Raw genomic sequence first — 15,692 nt, 5'->3', positions numbered from 1 at the left:
AATTCTGATCTTAAATGTTTTCTACACATGATTAAAAAGTTTTTACTGTCTCAAATTGCAGTTGATTTCAAAGCTCACAGTGGGATTATTGTCTAGAGTTCAGTGTACAAAACCCAAATAGCTGTGAGTTGTTGCCATCTTTAACAAGTGTGTGGCTGAGGCAGGATGTGTGGGGCAGGTGTGAAAGGTTGGTCAGCAGAATCAAGAGCGGGGAGTAGCCTGTAAGCACTTGGATTCCTGCTCTCAGGATCTGACAGTAGTAGTGGACAGCATTTCCACTACTCCATAGTGCTGACATCCTGGGAATGCTTGCCAATGTGTACAGTGAACAGACAGTCTAATTGATGCTGAAATGGTGGTTACTCAAAATCATGGTCTTCTGAGGGATGGTTGAGAGTTCCAAGGAAGAGCCTGCCAGCCCCAGTGTAGGGCCTCTTGAAGTGAGAGCCACTCGGATGAGCAACCTCAGATGGGAAATGAAAATCCAAAACAAAAAAAAGAAACAAGTAGGGCTTAGCTTCAGGCAGCAAATTGTTACCTCTCTTTGTATTGAGATGAAAGGCAAGGCCCTCTCGATTTACCTTATTTTATCTCTGATTCTCAGGTGTCTTTTGCAACAGGTAAAAGCCTTCTGTTCTTCATGTTTCACTGTTGGACCAGTTCCGTCTCACCATTGGCAGAACTTCTTGCTAAGGAGAAAATATTTTGACAGAGTTTAGGATTACTGGTAGAGGTGAGAAAGGAGCTGGAAGGAAAACAATGTTTAAATTATATTCTTTTGCCAGTGCAGCAGAAAAAAAAGCACTGGAGCTTCCAGATCCGCAGAAGTTATTTGGTGTCTTTTCTCAGTGTTCATCCTATTCAAAATAACAGGCCCCAACTTTTGCCTGGGTGATTTTCAAATGGGACCACAGCATGGCACATGTTCAGTGAGACTCAGATTGCTGAGCTGCTTGAGGCTGAAGAGCTCAAGGTGCTTGTGAAGGAATCGTGCTAGGCACATGCTCTGCTTCAAGTGTGATCCGTGCCTGCACCAGAGGAGCAGCACACACTTGTCTGAACGAGAAGGAGCTGCAGACAGCAGGAAGAGTTAAGGATTAACCTGAGAATTAGCAAAGTCAAAAAACTTAATAAGTACAGCATGGACCAAAGAACCAGCTATGCAGCTGGGAGCTGTAATAGTTCAGCTCCTCTTTGGGTCATCACCAGGGGAAAAAAAACAGAGCCTGGGCTTAATGAGTTATTTCTAATCCACCCCACGTTCCCTTTCCCTGGCCTATGTTAGAAGAATTTGCTAAGAAAACACCAGGCAAAGCTACCACCCAACTTCCATCCAGCAGCCATCCCTGCTCCCTCCCTTCTCATCCCTTTACAGACTCCCCACCACCCTCGTTTTCCCAATTTTGGCCTATACCTTCCAGCTCCAATTTCAGACTACCTTTCCTGCCCCTGACAGTTGTCTTTCCTTGGCCGTCTTCTTCCTCCCATCCAGCAAGGAAAGAAAAAGCATTCCTTACTTGAATTAGAGCTGAATTCATGAGGTTCCAGCATGTCATACATGAAATCCCTATTAGTGCTTGGTCTTTGCATATTAAGTGCTTTAATTAATTAATTTTGAGTTAATTATTTTTAAATTGAATGTTACAATTAACCCATCAGCCCAGGTACAAAAATCCAGTTCCATTATCAGTGTTTTCATTTGTTTGAAGTAGTTTATTAATAGAGTTGCACCCTTCCCAGTTAAAATTTTCCCAGTTAAAAATCACAAACTTGTCCCTTCCCAAACTTCAAACCACCTATACACCATAAGAGTTACCTTTCCTGTGTTTACTGTATACTTTTACAAGTGTTTTGAGGTGTGTTGGATGTATTTTAATACTTTTTGTAGGTGTTTCACTTGCATTTTGATTCCAAGGCCAAAACCCCCACCCAGTCTTAATAGCCAGCAGCTATTTTTTAGCCACGGCCATTACTCTGCAGGCAAGTTCCATGGCAACCTGAATACGTGAATTTTAATGAAGGTATTGTTTTCCCTTATCTCTAACTGATACCACCAACCCCCCTTGACAACGATGAGCCATTGGTGGACGGAGATGATCCATCAAAGGGAAAGCACCAATCGCCTTGGACCGAAGGGGCGGGCTGTGGGCGGACTGGGGGCGGAGCAAAAACTATAAAAAAGACGAAGCCGAGAGGCGGGCTCTCTTCTCTTTTCTCCTCTTGCTCTCTCCAGACTAGCTGTGGGAGACATCGGTGCTGGGGCATTCAAAGCCTTACCCCTTTTAAGGGGCTTTTAGTAATTTTTTAAAGTCAACCCAGCACTGCAAGTTTTTTTTCTCTACCTGAGGTCTAGTGCTGTCTCAGCCAGAAGATCTCATATCCCTGCGCTCCTGGGGCATACCATCTACTGAGCCATAGGATCCCAAATTTTTATATTTTTCTGATTTCTGTAATTTTTCAATTTTTCTGTTTTCAATAAATTAATCTTTTTAAGAGTTGTCTCATTTCTCACACAGCAGGTCTGTGAGAAAATGTGGGAATGCCAGTTGTGTGTTATCCAAGACAGCAGTTGCTTGGGAGCCCAGTGGAGAGCCAGACACCTTGAAGTGGTACCTTCCCTTTGTCACAACACAGTGCTGTCACCTGTCTCCTGTCTGAGGTGGTGACAGGATTTGTGGAAGGGACTCTGCACCGTGGCACTTGGGAGAGCAGGAGGGACATGGGAGATTAGGGATCGTCATGAGCTCTCCAAAGGCAGGGCCCTGTGAAACCAAGCGCCAGCCCCGCCCAGATGCTTATCAGATTTGCAGACACCTACAACCATCCTGACATTCTTTGCAAAAGACAAATAGGCAATAATTTCCTTAGTTTCAACACATGTAGTCAAATTGCTGCTCACAGAGTGATACCAACCCATTTGTGTCTTTGATTAGTCATCCCCCAGGGCAAACAATATTTAAATTAAGGAAACCTGCTAGAATAGAAGGTGCCCCACCTTCTTAAGAAGAAGCTTCAGTTGTATAACCCAAGACTGGTCTTCATTTCTTGGCTGGTAACTTCCTCCTTTCACCACACCTACTGTTACTGGCAGAAGAAAAAGCAAGCTAATTGCTGTCAGAGCCAGCAGACACATGCCAGAGAAATTGTGGGATCCTTCAAATCTCTTACCCTTAGAAGTTCCATGAGGAAGTCCATATGCTGAGGCTGTGTGTTGTGTTCATCTACCTTTTGTATGGGGTGAAAACAGGTAAGAACTCAACTGCTTGTTTTGAATATTTTTGTCACATATAACACATTTTTTGTGTTTTACGGCAACATGAATGTACTTGCTAGGGTTTCTCACTAGCATTATTTATTTTGGCAAAGCAAATTATGCTGGTTACATGAATGTAGTCAGTTCTAAGAGTTCCAAATGGAAAACCAGAAGTATTTTTTATCTTTTCCTCCCTTTGCGAACATTTCTCTTATATAAGTACTATCCATTGACACTGAAAATGTCATTTGAAATCTTCAGAGAATAATGATTTCTTCTCAGGGGTGTCATGTATGACAGAGGTGAAGGATGAATTACCATTTATGAACAGTAAGATCCATTTGATAGCTTCACAGCCCTACAAGAACCAACCTGTGTAAAAATAAACAAATGTACTGCCTTGTGTTAGCATACACACGGGAGCAAGGCAAGTTACAGCTCTCTGCTTTGCAGGGAAAACAAAGAGGGTTAAAAAGACCCAGTGTTCTTCTAAATACTAACATGTGTTTCATTGGGTCCTCTGGAGTAATCTCAGGGTTGCCTTTGCTTGGTTTGTTTAATATTTTGTAGGAAATGCAGTCACAAGAAGTGGGGAAAGAGAATGCTGTGAGAAGGCACTGATGAAATGCAGTGAGCTACTGAGGACAGTTTCAGAGTGGAGGGCACACCCTCTCTGTGGAAAAGGGATGGAAATCTGCACTAATGCTCCCGAGATTCGTGGTGTGGTAGTGAAGTATGCTTAAATGGGGAAAGTTGTTGCTGATGGTTAAGACCAGTCTGATGACACACACTGCACAAAGACCAGGCAAGGTGGCAGGGGCTGGAGGACCAGAGCTCCTGCAGACAGAGAAGTGGCGACACGCTCACCTGAGCTCCACGCAGGTGCTTACTGGGCGAGCAGCTCTGTGTCCCAAGGACCACAGCCGGGACAGCCACACATCCAGCCAAGTGACCACTGACCCACTGAGGTGAAAAATCTGTTGGAACTTCCCTTTGCAAGATGACAGGCTGGTAAAAACCTCAGCTGCTACTTTACTCATGCAGACAGCTAGGTACCACAGCCCCAAAACACCAGCATGGCAAACCCTGCCTGTCCATAGGATCACCATCAAACAAAAAGCCTCCAAATATCATCTCCTAGAAAGGAATGAGAGAGACCAGGGGAATGCAGGCCTTAAGAGCACTGACTGCAGTAAATACCAGGAGTCTGCCTGGGACTGTTCCCACGACTGCAACACTCCCACCTGGGAGTATATAACTTCAGAATATATATATATATATATATATATATATATATATATATATATATATAAACTTCAGAACCAAGTTATTCTGAAGATACCTACACTGCTGCAATAGCACCTTTGAGGCTGATCTCAGGCTCCAGACCAAACATGTCCAGTTCCCAGGCAGGTACGTGGATTTAACACATTTTTATGCTCCCCGCTACAGGTTCTGGGAGATCAGAGCACCTTGCCCAGCAGAACAGTGTTTGCCTACTATTTTACATATCAGAAAACGGAGCAGAACGAGAATGGGGATTGCCAGAGACTGTCTAGCAAGCTAAGGCAGGGCTGGAAATGAGTTACTGGAATGCTGGGTTAATGGCCATATTCGTTCTCCTTTACTGGAGGGAAGTGGTCTGTTAGGCATGGGTTAAGTACAGTGCCAGGGGATGTTTCTACCTCACCTATTTGCTTGCAGAGTAAATCTCAATAAGCCACTTGCCCCAGTCATCCTGGAGTTTCAAAGACACTTCCAGCCATTTGGGTAGGAGTCACTGTGCTTAGCAGAAGGAAGAGCAAAGCCAGGATAACTGGCTGTCCTCATTTGTCAGTTTTTGAACACATGGTGGATGAGGCTGGGGTTGGCACCAGCTTGCCAGAAGAGAAGCTGGCAGGTTTCCTCCCCTTATTAGCACTGATTTGATGTTGTTAATCAAAACAGAACCAATCTGACAGACCTGGTGCAGATATAACAAGGCCCTTTATACAGACCCCGTATTAGGTATCAGCAAATGCTGACCAGCTCTTTGAAAGCACTTCTGTACCAGAAGGTTTGGGCTGTTCTGATGACAAACAGTGCTCCTCTGGGCAAGCCTAAGCACAGTGCAGGAGATACAGAGACAAATTCAGCAATTGGTGCAATCTTGCACCATATAGAAGCAATTCTTGCCTGGCATTTCTGCCTGTATTGCTACAGCTTCAGTGGCAGTAGATAATTAATAACACTATATAGTGCTACTATACAGTAACTAAAATAATGCCTAGTTATTAGTAAAACACACAGTTGTGGTTTTTTATGCTGCAGTAGCACCTAGAGGACAGTCACTGAGTCTCACTGTGTGAGCTGGTGTGCATGAGCAAAAAATGTTAATTTTTCTCAGCTAGTTACTTTGGGATCTCCACAAGAGCAGTGTCATAGAACTCTTGCTGCTGTTTCCCTGGAGCATCTTGGCACTGTAAGAATGAGCTGAGAGCAGGCTGGCCAGGAGGCAGCCACCCAGCTCACCTTTCCTCTTGGGAGCAGGGCCCAGAGTCACACTGCTCTGGGAGCTCTGAGTGAAGCATTACAGAGGCAGGACACCCTCCATTCAAAGGCCCCTGATTTCACTGGGCCTGGCTGAGGGCTCATTTCCCACCACTCCTGTCACACCATTCATATGTTACCATAGGCTTTATACAGGAAGGACTCCATGGATTTCAGATGTTAAAATTTATTTCTAAATTTATGGTAGCAATTTAAAATATTCAGTTGGACTTAACTGCAACATCCTTTTAGCCTATTAACTTTTATTTCTGGAGCTCTTGGGGCTTCTACAAAGTAATTAGCAGAACTGTGGCAACTGAGCAGATTGTTTTATGTGCTGGGCACATAGCATTTATATCACTCTCATGCTCCTGATTTCTCAAGGAGGAGAAAAGGGAAAGTTGCTCATAGAAACAGTGAGTTTCATCATTCAGAAATTAAAATGCACAGAGCATTGGAGATTTGCTAGAGCATCATTACCTTACAGCTGCAGGTTTTCTAAACCCTGCTACCTACTGCACAGTCCTTTAAGCAGCAAAGATCAGGAAGATTCCTCTAGAAGCTGTAGGCTGAACAATTACTGCAGCCCAGGACATATGTGTGAGAGAGACACTCTCCCCCACAAGGTTCTTCAATCAGATTATGAGGATTTGAGGGAAAGGACTGTGAGCCAGGAAGAGGCTACTAAACCTGGGAGGGCCTTCATAAGCAGTGTCTGTCTGGAGACAGTTATTCCATTCCCTGCCAGTGCCCTGCTGGAGACTGTATTGGGCTCTGAAGGCTCAGCTGGTGTTCTGCTGGAAAAGCAAAGAACAAAGACAGGCTTTCCAATGGCACAGGCCATCCCATCAAGCAGCACTTACATCAAATTCAGTTACACTTCAGCTGTGTATAAAGCTGTGTATATTGCCATCTCACACAGTCAAGGGTGCCTCATTTTGCAGTCTGGAATACCTGCAGATGCAGGCTGCATCTGCACATACAAATGAAGCACTGAGCTGCCCCTCACCACGGCAAGACTCTCTGCAGCTTGGCAGCTCCAGAAACCAACCCTGAGGACACCTGTTTAGCCTAGAACCTGTCCAGAGCACCTGGGTGTGCTCACAAACCAATACAGCAACCATCCTTCTTGTCAGTCTCTAATACCTTCCTCACACCAGTGAGATTTTTGGAGAGAGTCCCTGCCAGCTCCTAGCTGCCACAGGAAGCTGGGCTGTGGTGTTTCAGGGAATGCTGCTCCAAAAAGGTGTGATTGCTCTCTTTGTTCCAACATGGCAAGAAAACTTAAGTTCCAAGGTAACTTCAGTCATAAGCATGACAGAGAGGAGAGGGAGAGAGGAGACAGGAGCAGCCCCTGTGTTCAGACAACTCACAACACATTTCCCTGCCCTGTGCAGGGTTAGCAGGTACAACAGGCTAAAGAAAACCCTTTGGTGCCAAACTCCAATTGCCACTGTGCTCCTTTCAGATCCTCAGGAGACATGTCCTGCATTCACAGCCCTCAGCTTCGGGAATGCTTTGATAGGGACAGAGCTGAAAGTGAAGCTGCTGCTCTACACCCGGCAGAACCCAACCTGTGCTGAGGAGATCCACTCTACAGCCTCCAAGTACCTCAATGTGACCAAGAAAACCACCTTCATCATCCACGGGTACCGACCCACAGGCTCTGCCCCGGTCTGGATCCTTGACCTGGTGCGTCTCCTGCTTTCTGTAGAGGACATGAACGTCATCATTGTGGACTGGAACCAGGGGGCAACGACTCTCATCTACAGTTATGCTTCCAGGAAGTGCAGAAGAGTTGCTGAGATTCTGAAGAAACTTATAGATGAAATGTTGGTAAGCTGGACACTCATGCTATGATACAGTCATTAAGGCACAGTATGTAAAGGGCACAAAGGAAATGCTTAAACCAGCAGGATGTCTGGGAATAGAAACTCCTCAAAAAGGAATACATTAATTTTTGGAAGTGCATGTATACTGCAGTGCCAAATCCTACCCTTGGACTTGGTACAATGGTATTTTGGTGCAATATTCAGTTTACACTCTAATTCTCTACATTTCTGGGTACAAAACTCTCCAGACATGTTTTCCCATACATAGAAACTCTACTTCCACTTTCTATACATCCAAAGGCAGCTTATGGGGATCAGCTACAGTTCACAGCTCCTCTAAGCTCTAGCACAGGCAATGAGGAGGCTGGATCATTAGGATCATAGTGTCTGCTAATTCCTTGCAGGCACCACATGTGGGGCAACTGGAATTTTACTGCTGGGTTCCATCAGTGGTTCGTCCACACCTGTAGTCATTGCCCCAGGAAAATACAACCATTGCCTGAACTACTCTCATCACAGCTCTCTGAGGTATAGGCCTCAAACAGGAATGCTGGCTGCTCTGTGGGACTATCTACACAGAGTGGAACGCTCTGGGAGATGTTACATTCCTCCTCCTAACAATTTTTTATTTTCCGAAAACGCATGACCACGAGTACTTTTAAATCTCAGATTGATGGAGCGTCCCTTGACTCCATGCACATGATAGGAGTGAGCCTGGGAGCACACATCTCTGGCTTTGTGGGACAGATGTTTGATGGCATGCTGGGAAGAATCACAGGTAAGCCTTCCTCCAGCAGTCCTCTTGCCTCAAGGAAGGACAGCCCTGAGTGAGGCGATGCCACAGCCATGGCTTTGTGCTGCAGGCCTTGACCCCGCGGGCCCCTTGTACCGGGGGACGGCGCCGAGCGAGAGGCTGGACCCCACGGACGCACAGTTTGTCGATGTCATTCACTCCGACACCGACGGTACGTGACACTCCACCTCTTTCCTTTACACGGAAACCCAGAGCCTGACTGGGAGCACGGGGAAGGGGGGCTGCTGGTGGGGACCGGTGCTGGGGGTCCCCGCTCCTTTGGCCAGGAGCACAGCAGACTCCCTCACTGAGGCTCTGGGGCGCTGTGTTGCCCACGCTGTTCCCAGCACTCCCTCAGGAGCTGCTGGTTTATTTGCATTTCAAAACATGCTGCTGCTGACAGCAGTTATAACCTCCTGGCCCACGCCTTACAAGGACTTAGGAACCGGTAGAGGAGGTCCTGCAGCACAATCCTGCCAGAGCAGGACACACCAACATCCCACCCCAGGGTCAGGCTGCATTTCCAGAGCCGGTCCCACAGCTCAATGCCTTGCACAGCAGATCAGTTATCCCCAGCCCATGGCTCCCTGCATGATGCTTCCAGTCTCCATCCCATCTCCTAAGAGCTAAACCTTCCTCTAGGGCAAATCTGGACTCTCCCTCAGCCCTGTCCTTTTCCAAACCCACCAGCCAGGCCAGCAGTGCGATGCCAAGCCCCCCATGCTGCTCCCACGGCCACCCTATCCCTAACACTTGGCTTTCCCACCTAATTGCTGCCTCTTTTCTTCCAGCCCTCTCAGGAAGTCAGATTTCAGCAGCACAGCAATAGCCAGGTTTCACATCCCTTTTCCTCTCCTGCACACAAGTGACACAAACCCCCACATTTTGTACTGTTGCGTGCATGGACTTATTTAAGGTACTTGATACCATTGCTAAAATTACCCAGCTGGGTCACAACTGTTTGGCCTGCTGCCTAAACAGATGGATGACATTAATATTGCTGTACAAGCAGGCATCCTAGAGCTAAATAACTACTATTTTTTCCACAGTATTTCCTTCTTGTGCTTTTTACAATTTAATATTCCCTCCCTGAGCCCTGGTGTTCCCTTTTGCTAGGACTGGGATACGGAGAAGCACTGGGCCATGTTGACTTCTATCCCAACGGCGGGACCGACCAACCAGGCTGTCCACTTACAATATTTTCTGGTAATTAATCCTGCCCTGAATTGCACAAACCCTGACAAAATATTTCCAATCAGAAAAAGAGGAGAAAGCCAGAGAATAATCATCACTGCTTAGAAAATACATGAAATCCATACTCTGGGAAAGCCATGGCAGCAACCTCTTCTCAGCACTGGTGTGACAGGGGTTTAGCTGATGTGCACCAGGCAGACATGAGAGTCAGAGTGACATCTCTGTGCCTCTGTCACAGTGCAAGTGGGATTAATCCTCTGTGCAAAAAGTCATCAGGTAGATGTGTGCCTTCATTTTGTGTCCATGTCCAGAAAATCTGTGAGATTTTTTTTTTCTAATTACTTGTAACACACAAAAGCCCAAGGACTAGCAGTGGCAAGGACCTGTTCAGAAAACAGGTTCAAGATGAATGTGGAGCAGGCAGTTATCCCAAAGCCAAGGCACCTTCCTTGGCAGTGACAGATGGTGCAGTCTGGAAGGCACAGCCCTAGTCTTGAACACAAGAAAGCTTTTTTCATTTCAGCCTGGCAGCAGAACTGGTTTGATGAAAGCTGGCTGAAGAAGATACCTTACAGAAGGAAATGCAGTATTGTGAACTCAACCTTTATCAGACCCAAGAGAATCTACATTGGGGACCAGCCTGAGCCAAAAATCCCTAGGAAATGAGGCTTCACTCATATTGCTGCTCATGCAACAACTCATTTTATTAGTTATGTCTTTCTGAAGAGTTTTTTACACCAAAATGGAAGGTCATGTGCAAAGCTAAAAGCAATATCCAGCTGTCAGGCCTGAGCTCAGAGAGGAGAGGAGAGCACCAGAGACAGAACTTGATCCATAGTTGGATTCTCTGGAACTGCAGCAACCACATGAACAAATGCTTTTAAAACCAAAAAGACAAGAAGAAAAGCAAAGCAGACACAGGCAGAGCTGAGTGCACTCAAAGGGAGAGGCTGCTGCCCATTTACTGTTCTGCCACAGCCCAGTGCTCCCCAGTGCAATTTGTTGGGTTCAGACTGGTCAGTGACTGTCCACTGGTGTGTCCTGTGGGCATTAATCCCATTTCCCTGAGCCGTAAGGATTGCTAACGAAACATTTCTTCCCTGTACACGATCAAGGACTGCAGTATTTTAAATGTGACCACCAGAGGTCTGTTTTCCTGTTCCTGTCCTCCCTGACACAGAGCTGCAATATCACCACATACCCATGCAACTCGTACAGGAATTACAGGAATGGCAAATGCACCAGCTGCGAACCCTTCTGGCCCCTGCCGTGCCCCATCCTAGGTAAGGATCCAGGGAATGTCAACCCATCCTGAATACTGAGCTGCCTTTCATCACTGTCACTTGGAGGATGATGTTTTGCTGAAGGACTACTACAACACGGTGCTTTGTAAAAGCATCTAAGTTATTTCCACTGAGGTCTTTTGAGGTCTCTCAGGCCTGCTCCTTGTAATGTCACATCCTGTTATGATCTAGAACAGAAATCCACAGGTAAGGGATCCAGAACTAGAAAAGCCAAAACTAGACTTGGGATCTTTACACTAAAGTCAGAGAAAAAGTGAATTAAAGTCTCTCAGTTGCAGAGTTTGAGGGACAGGGGCCTGTTCTTGCTAAAATAAGATTTCCAAGTAAATTCCCAGCACCACAAACCCCTCTGTGCCGTAAAAGGAATGGCAAAGAGGTGGACAAAGGGGATTCTGGACCAGTCTGCCCCAGCCAGCCCAGCCTCAGGCTGGCAGCTATGAAATGTTGATGCTAAAACACCTGACACTTCCAGAAAGGAATGGACAAAGTCAAGGGGATGATTTTCATTCTGCACTGCAAAATGAAATCCTTCTTGACCACGGATAGAGATGTGGAAACAGATCAGCTCCAAGAAAGTGCTGAACAGAAACCAGACATATTCAGTCCTAAGCCTTTGGAGTACAGGAGGATGTGTGTCACAGTGCTACCTGGCAGCTGGAACACAATGCACTATTTCTTAAATATGTGCTTGTTTTCAGCCATGTAGTGGCTCACCTACCTGTGCAGTAACTCCTTTTCATTTTCAAACCGTCACCTGCAGGTTATTATGCCCATGAGTGGAAAAGCTATTTAACACAACAGAGCCATCCAGTGACAAGTATGTTTTTCGATACAGCGGACAAAGAGCCATTTTGCAGTAAGTGACTGAGATTCCTGAGATGATTTTTCTCTGTGCATTGCCTCCTTCAGCAGCAGCCAAGCAGAGATGGTTATTTGCGTTTTAGAAACTCCAGTGGCTGCTGGATGGAATTGTGTCCATCTGTGGTTTGCCATGACCTTCCTTACCTGCAAACCTGCCCAGTGCTGGGAAAGCCAACTTGCTTACAGTTCTAGGAAACTGGTTGAGAACTTTCAAATTAAGTATAAAAGTTCCCAAATTGTGTTTCAAAGCAACACACCATTCTTTTGTGAAAGTAATAGGTGTGTGGAAATGATAAAAGAGAAAGACAGGCTGTACAGGTGAAAAAGCCACCCTGGAGAAAAGTGAGAGAGAAAAGGAGAGGGGGAGAATCTGTGGAAAAAAAGGTTTCACCGAGGTTTCTCCTCATCCCTGTGAGTGCCAACATACCAGGGCATGGGCAGGGATTATGGCCTGAGCTCCAGTGCTGGTCAGCAAGTGAATTCAGACTCACAGATCAAAGAACAGACAATTCTGCTCCATGACAGAGATGACAAATGACAGGTATGAAGAACAGAAATGGAGTGGTTCAGAGAGGGACAGAAGAAAGAAAAGACAGTCTGGAAGTGAAGGGGGAAGGCAGGCAGTGAAAGGCAGTGTGCTGGGAACCATACAGAGAGGCCATCCGGCATGGATAACCCTTGCTGTAGTGCTCTCCTGACACCTCCTAGTGTTTCTGGCTGAAATCTCTGCAAAGGGAGATGGAGAGCAGGGAGGAGAAAGGGATTTTCCAGATAAACTGCAGGGGTTGTGTCCATCTTCCACCTGCAGCTCTGCTCCCAGACAGGGCACAGCCTGGACAGCAGAGTGAACCCACAGGGTCTAACCCCACCCACTCTCTCTCCCCTCAGTCTATCACTACTTGGTGGATATTATCACATGGAACAAAGACACCAGGAGAGGCACCTTCAGCATCATGCTAGTTGATGAAGCTGGGAGGAAGGCAGAATCAAGAGTCAGTCCGTAAGTCTTACTGGCCTGAGCATCTCTAAGTGTTCATGCATCCCTTGGTACAACTGCATCTGGGAGGAGGTGACACATCCTCCCCCAGTTTCTCTGCTGACACTTCCTGGTACCCATGACTATGGGATTTCCTGGCCCTATGGAATTTCCACAGCCTCCCCCAGCACACAGCCCCTGACAGCCCAGCCTTTTGGTTTGGGCCCTTCTCTGTCATCTTAAGGACTGAAGTGGACAATATCAGCCAGCAGCACAGCTTCCCTAGGCTTCCACTACAACAGAAGGAAAAACATCTCCCTCTCTTTCCTTCCTCTTCCAGGGAGTGCTCTGTTCCAGTTCCCAGTGCCCAAGACAGCTGGGGATTAACCTGGGCCTGAATATGTCTCATCCAAAACCAATTCATTCCACTCAGAGAGACAAATTAATGACTGGTGTTTATGTGACATGCAAATTCCTGATTGATCTTAACCACACTTCAGCCAAACAAACCTGCACAACCAGTTTTCCCATGTTTCTCTAAGTGCCTATTCCCTCAGCCATATCTGTTATCTGCTTGCACTGGAGCAATCAGCATCACTCCCACACCAAGGCCAGTGCAGATTTCATGCATATCTCAAGGTTCCTCAGTGTTCAGACCTGCACAGCCAGCCAGGTACAAATATCACTTGGGTCTAGTCCACTTGGGACCAAAGCAGGATCACAGTGAAAATCCTGGTTTGGGGCCAAATGGTATCCAACCTCTGTGTCCCCACTTCCACCCCAAAAAAATGAGGGCAGAAGTGGCTGAGCAGGTTGACACCTGGAGACCTGAATCCATACCCATTTCCTGTAAATCAGAAACTAATCACAAGTTCAGGCCTCCTCCCCCAGCCCTGTTTCTAATACTACAGTGACTACATTAGAACCAGTGCTATTCCCTTGGTGACTCTCTGACACTCTCTCTCGTCTGCTTTACCTCTAGAGAAGCTGCTACCTTCCAGCAGTACAACCAAATCACTTTGCTCATTGGGTTTGACCAGGATCTTGAAACTGTGGAAAGAATTTCCTTGACATTTTCCACGGGATCTGTCATTGGCCCAAAATTCAAGCTCAGGATTCTCCAAATGAGGTTCCGCTCACTGACAAACCCAGAAAGGTGAGCGGATGTTTACAAACAAACCATTTCTGTGGGTGCAGACTGGACAGAAGTAAAGGAATCTCCCAGATTCCTGGCCTGGCTGAGTTTGTGCAGTTTGTGCAGAAGAATTAGATTTTACATTTAGTAATTCTCATACACATATCTTGGGAATAAATTCCTCTTTAATGGAATCCTACGGCTGAATATTTACTTGAACACAGAGGCTGTCATTGCACTGGGAACATGTCACATGTGATGTGACTCTGACATGGCCTGACACCTTAACCTCTGGTCAGGAAAATGACCTTTGAGAAGCTGCCCAGGCCTGAACTCTGGGATGAAGGGAAATGCAGCTCTCTGGGAAGAACAGATGTTCAGCCTCAAATACACATTTTATATCCCAGCCAATTTCTACAGCCAGTGAGGCAGGGAGATTAATTTACTCCTGGAATTCCAGCAACTGGGAGCTTCTGGCTGCTTTGCCCCAAAGCCCTGGCTGGTACCCACAACATCAGGAGGTACCTCCCAGGCCATTGCTGATGAGATTTCTATCACCTCATTAACCTCTGTCTGCTCTGCTGTCCTACGCTTAAGCTTCCCACCTCTGGAGGTTGGGAGGTCTGCCTGAGCTCAGCAAGTACAGAATCTCTTATGCTGACCTTGTGTGCAAGGACACTATGTGGACACCACACTGTGCTTTAAACTTGGGTTAAAACAAGGGTGGAAGATCACAGGGTAAGGAGAGCAAAGCAAAAAGACATACAGAGCTACAGAACATGTTTCTTTGCATTTCATGAGGTCTGCTACCCTTATCCTAGCCTTAGAACAAGGAAAAGATTGTGTACATCTACTAAACAAAGTCCTGCAGCTCTCCCTTGCTGCCGCTCCCTGTCTCTTCCACACTTCCACAGTCGCTTTCAGTCCCAGCTACACATTTAGTCTTTTTAAAAGTAGACACAAATGCCCTAAATATTTAATCAGAGGATGCCCTCTCTCCCCGAGGAGGGGCTGCCACAGGCCATAAGCACAGTTCAGGACTTTCAACACTTCAACTAATCAGTCATCGCCTCTCCCCTTCCCTGTGCCAGGGCTAATGCTCATATTTCCCCAGTGAAAGCCCAAGTATTTCCTCCGATTTTTTGGCTGAACCAGACCAACGTTTGGACCCAGGTCAGAGCAGTGGCAGAATTCCTCATGCCAGGAGCAGGGAAGGGGCAGGAACAAGCAGATGAACTGGAAGGACCACCTTGTTTGGTGGACACAGGTGTGGACTGGCTTAAAGGTAAGCACAGACTCTGCAGCCAGTGCCTGTTTGTTTGCTGGATTTTTTGTTCCTTTTTTTCCACAAGCAAATAGAACAGAGTGGCATAATGCTCAAGGTATCCCTGTCTTAAAACCAACCTCACTGCAGGTGGACTTGGAGCCAGTTCTCCTGAGAAGATGACTTATTTTACATAGGCCTCCAGCACGTGCGGAGATGACAGAAAAAAAAGCGCCGTTTTTTCACTCTTGGCCGTGTTTCCACACAGACCCCAGCTGTGCCGATACGACCTGGTCCTGCTTGAGAACACCCAGAAAACCTTCAAGCCCATCCCGTGCTGAAGCAGGGGCCGAGTCCCGCGGATGCTGTGCCTGGACGGGGCAGAGACACTTCACCGCCGTGTGGGGACTCACCTGGCGGGGCCCGGGCGCCTTCTGCGGGAGCCGAGCAGCGAGACCCGCTCGCCCCGCACAGCGTATGAAGAGGCTGGGGAAGCGACAATAAAACCATGGCGGCACACGGCTTTAAAGCGTGGGTTTAAAACGAGGGTT

At 46.8% G+C, this 15,692-nt stretch overlaps 1 protein-coding gene across 1 annotated transcript; it reads left to right on the top strand.

Annotated features, from left to right (window-relative positions):
• Positions 1-3,195: 3,195 nt before the first annotated feature.
• LIPH (lipase H) lies at positions 3,196-15,482 on the top strand (the record flags this gene model as incomplete). Its single annotated transcript, XM_082288077.1, has 10 exons — positions 3,196-3,247; positions 7,251-7,618; positions 8,284-8,392; positions 8,478-8,579; positions 9,524-9,613; positions 10,717-10,884; positions 11,666-11,761; positions 12,655-12,766; positions 13,725-13,898; positions 15,410-15,482. 10 exons carry the CDS (start codon positions 3,196-3,198, stop codon positions 15,480-15,482), a joined length of 1,344 nt encoding a protein of 447 aa, XP_082144203.1.
• Between the last annotated feature and the right edge of the window lie 210 nt (positions 15,483-15,692).

This window comes from Coloeus monedula, assembly GCF_965178545.1.
Source record: "Coloeus monedula genome assembly, chromosome: 10".
Lineage (NCBI taxonomy): Eukaryota > Metazoa > Chordata > Aves > Passeriformes > Corvidae > Coloeus > Coloeus monedula.
This window is presented reverse-complemented; position numbering and strand designations above follow the sequence as displayed.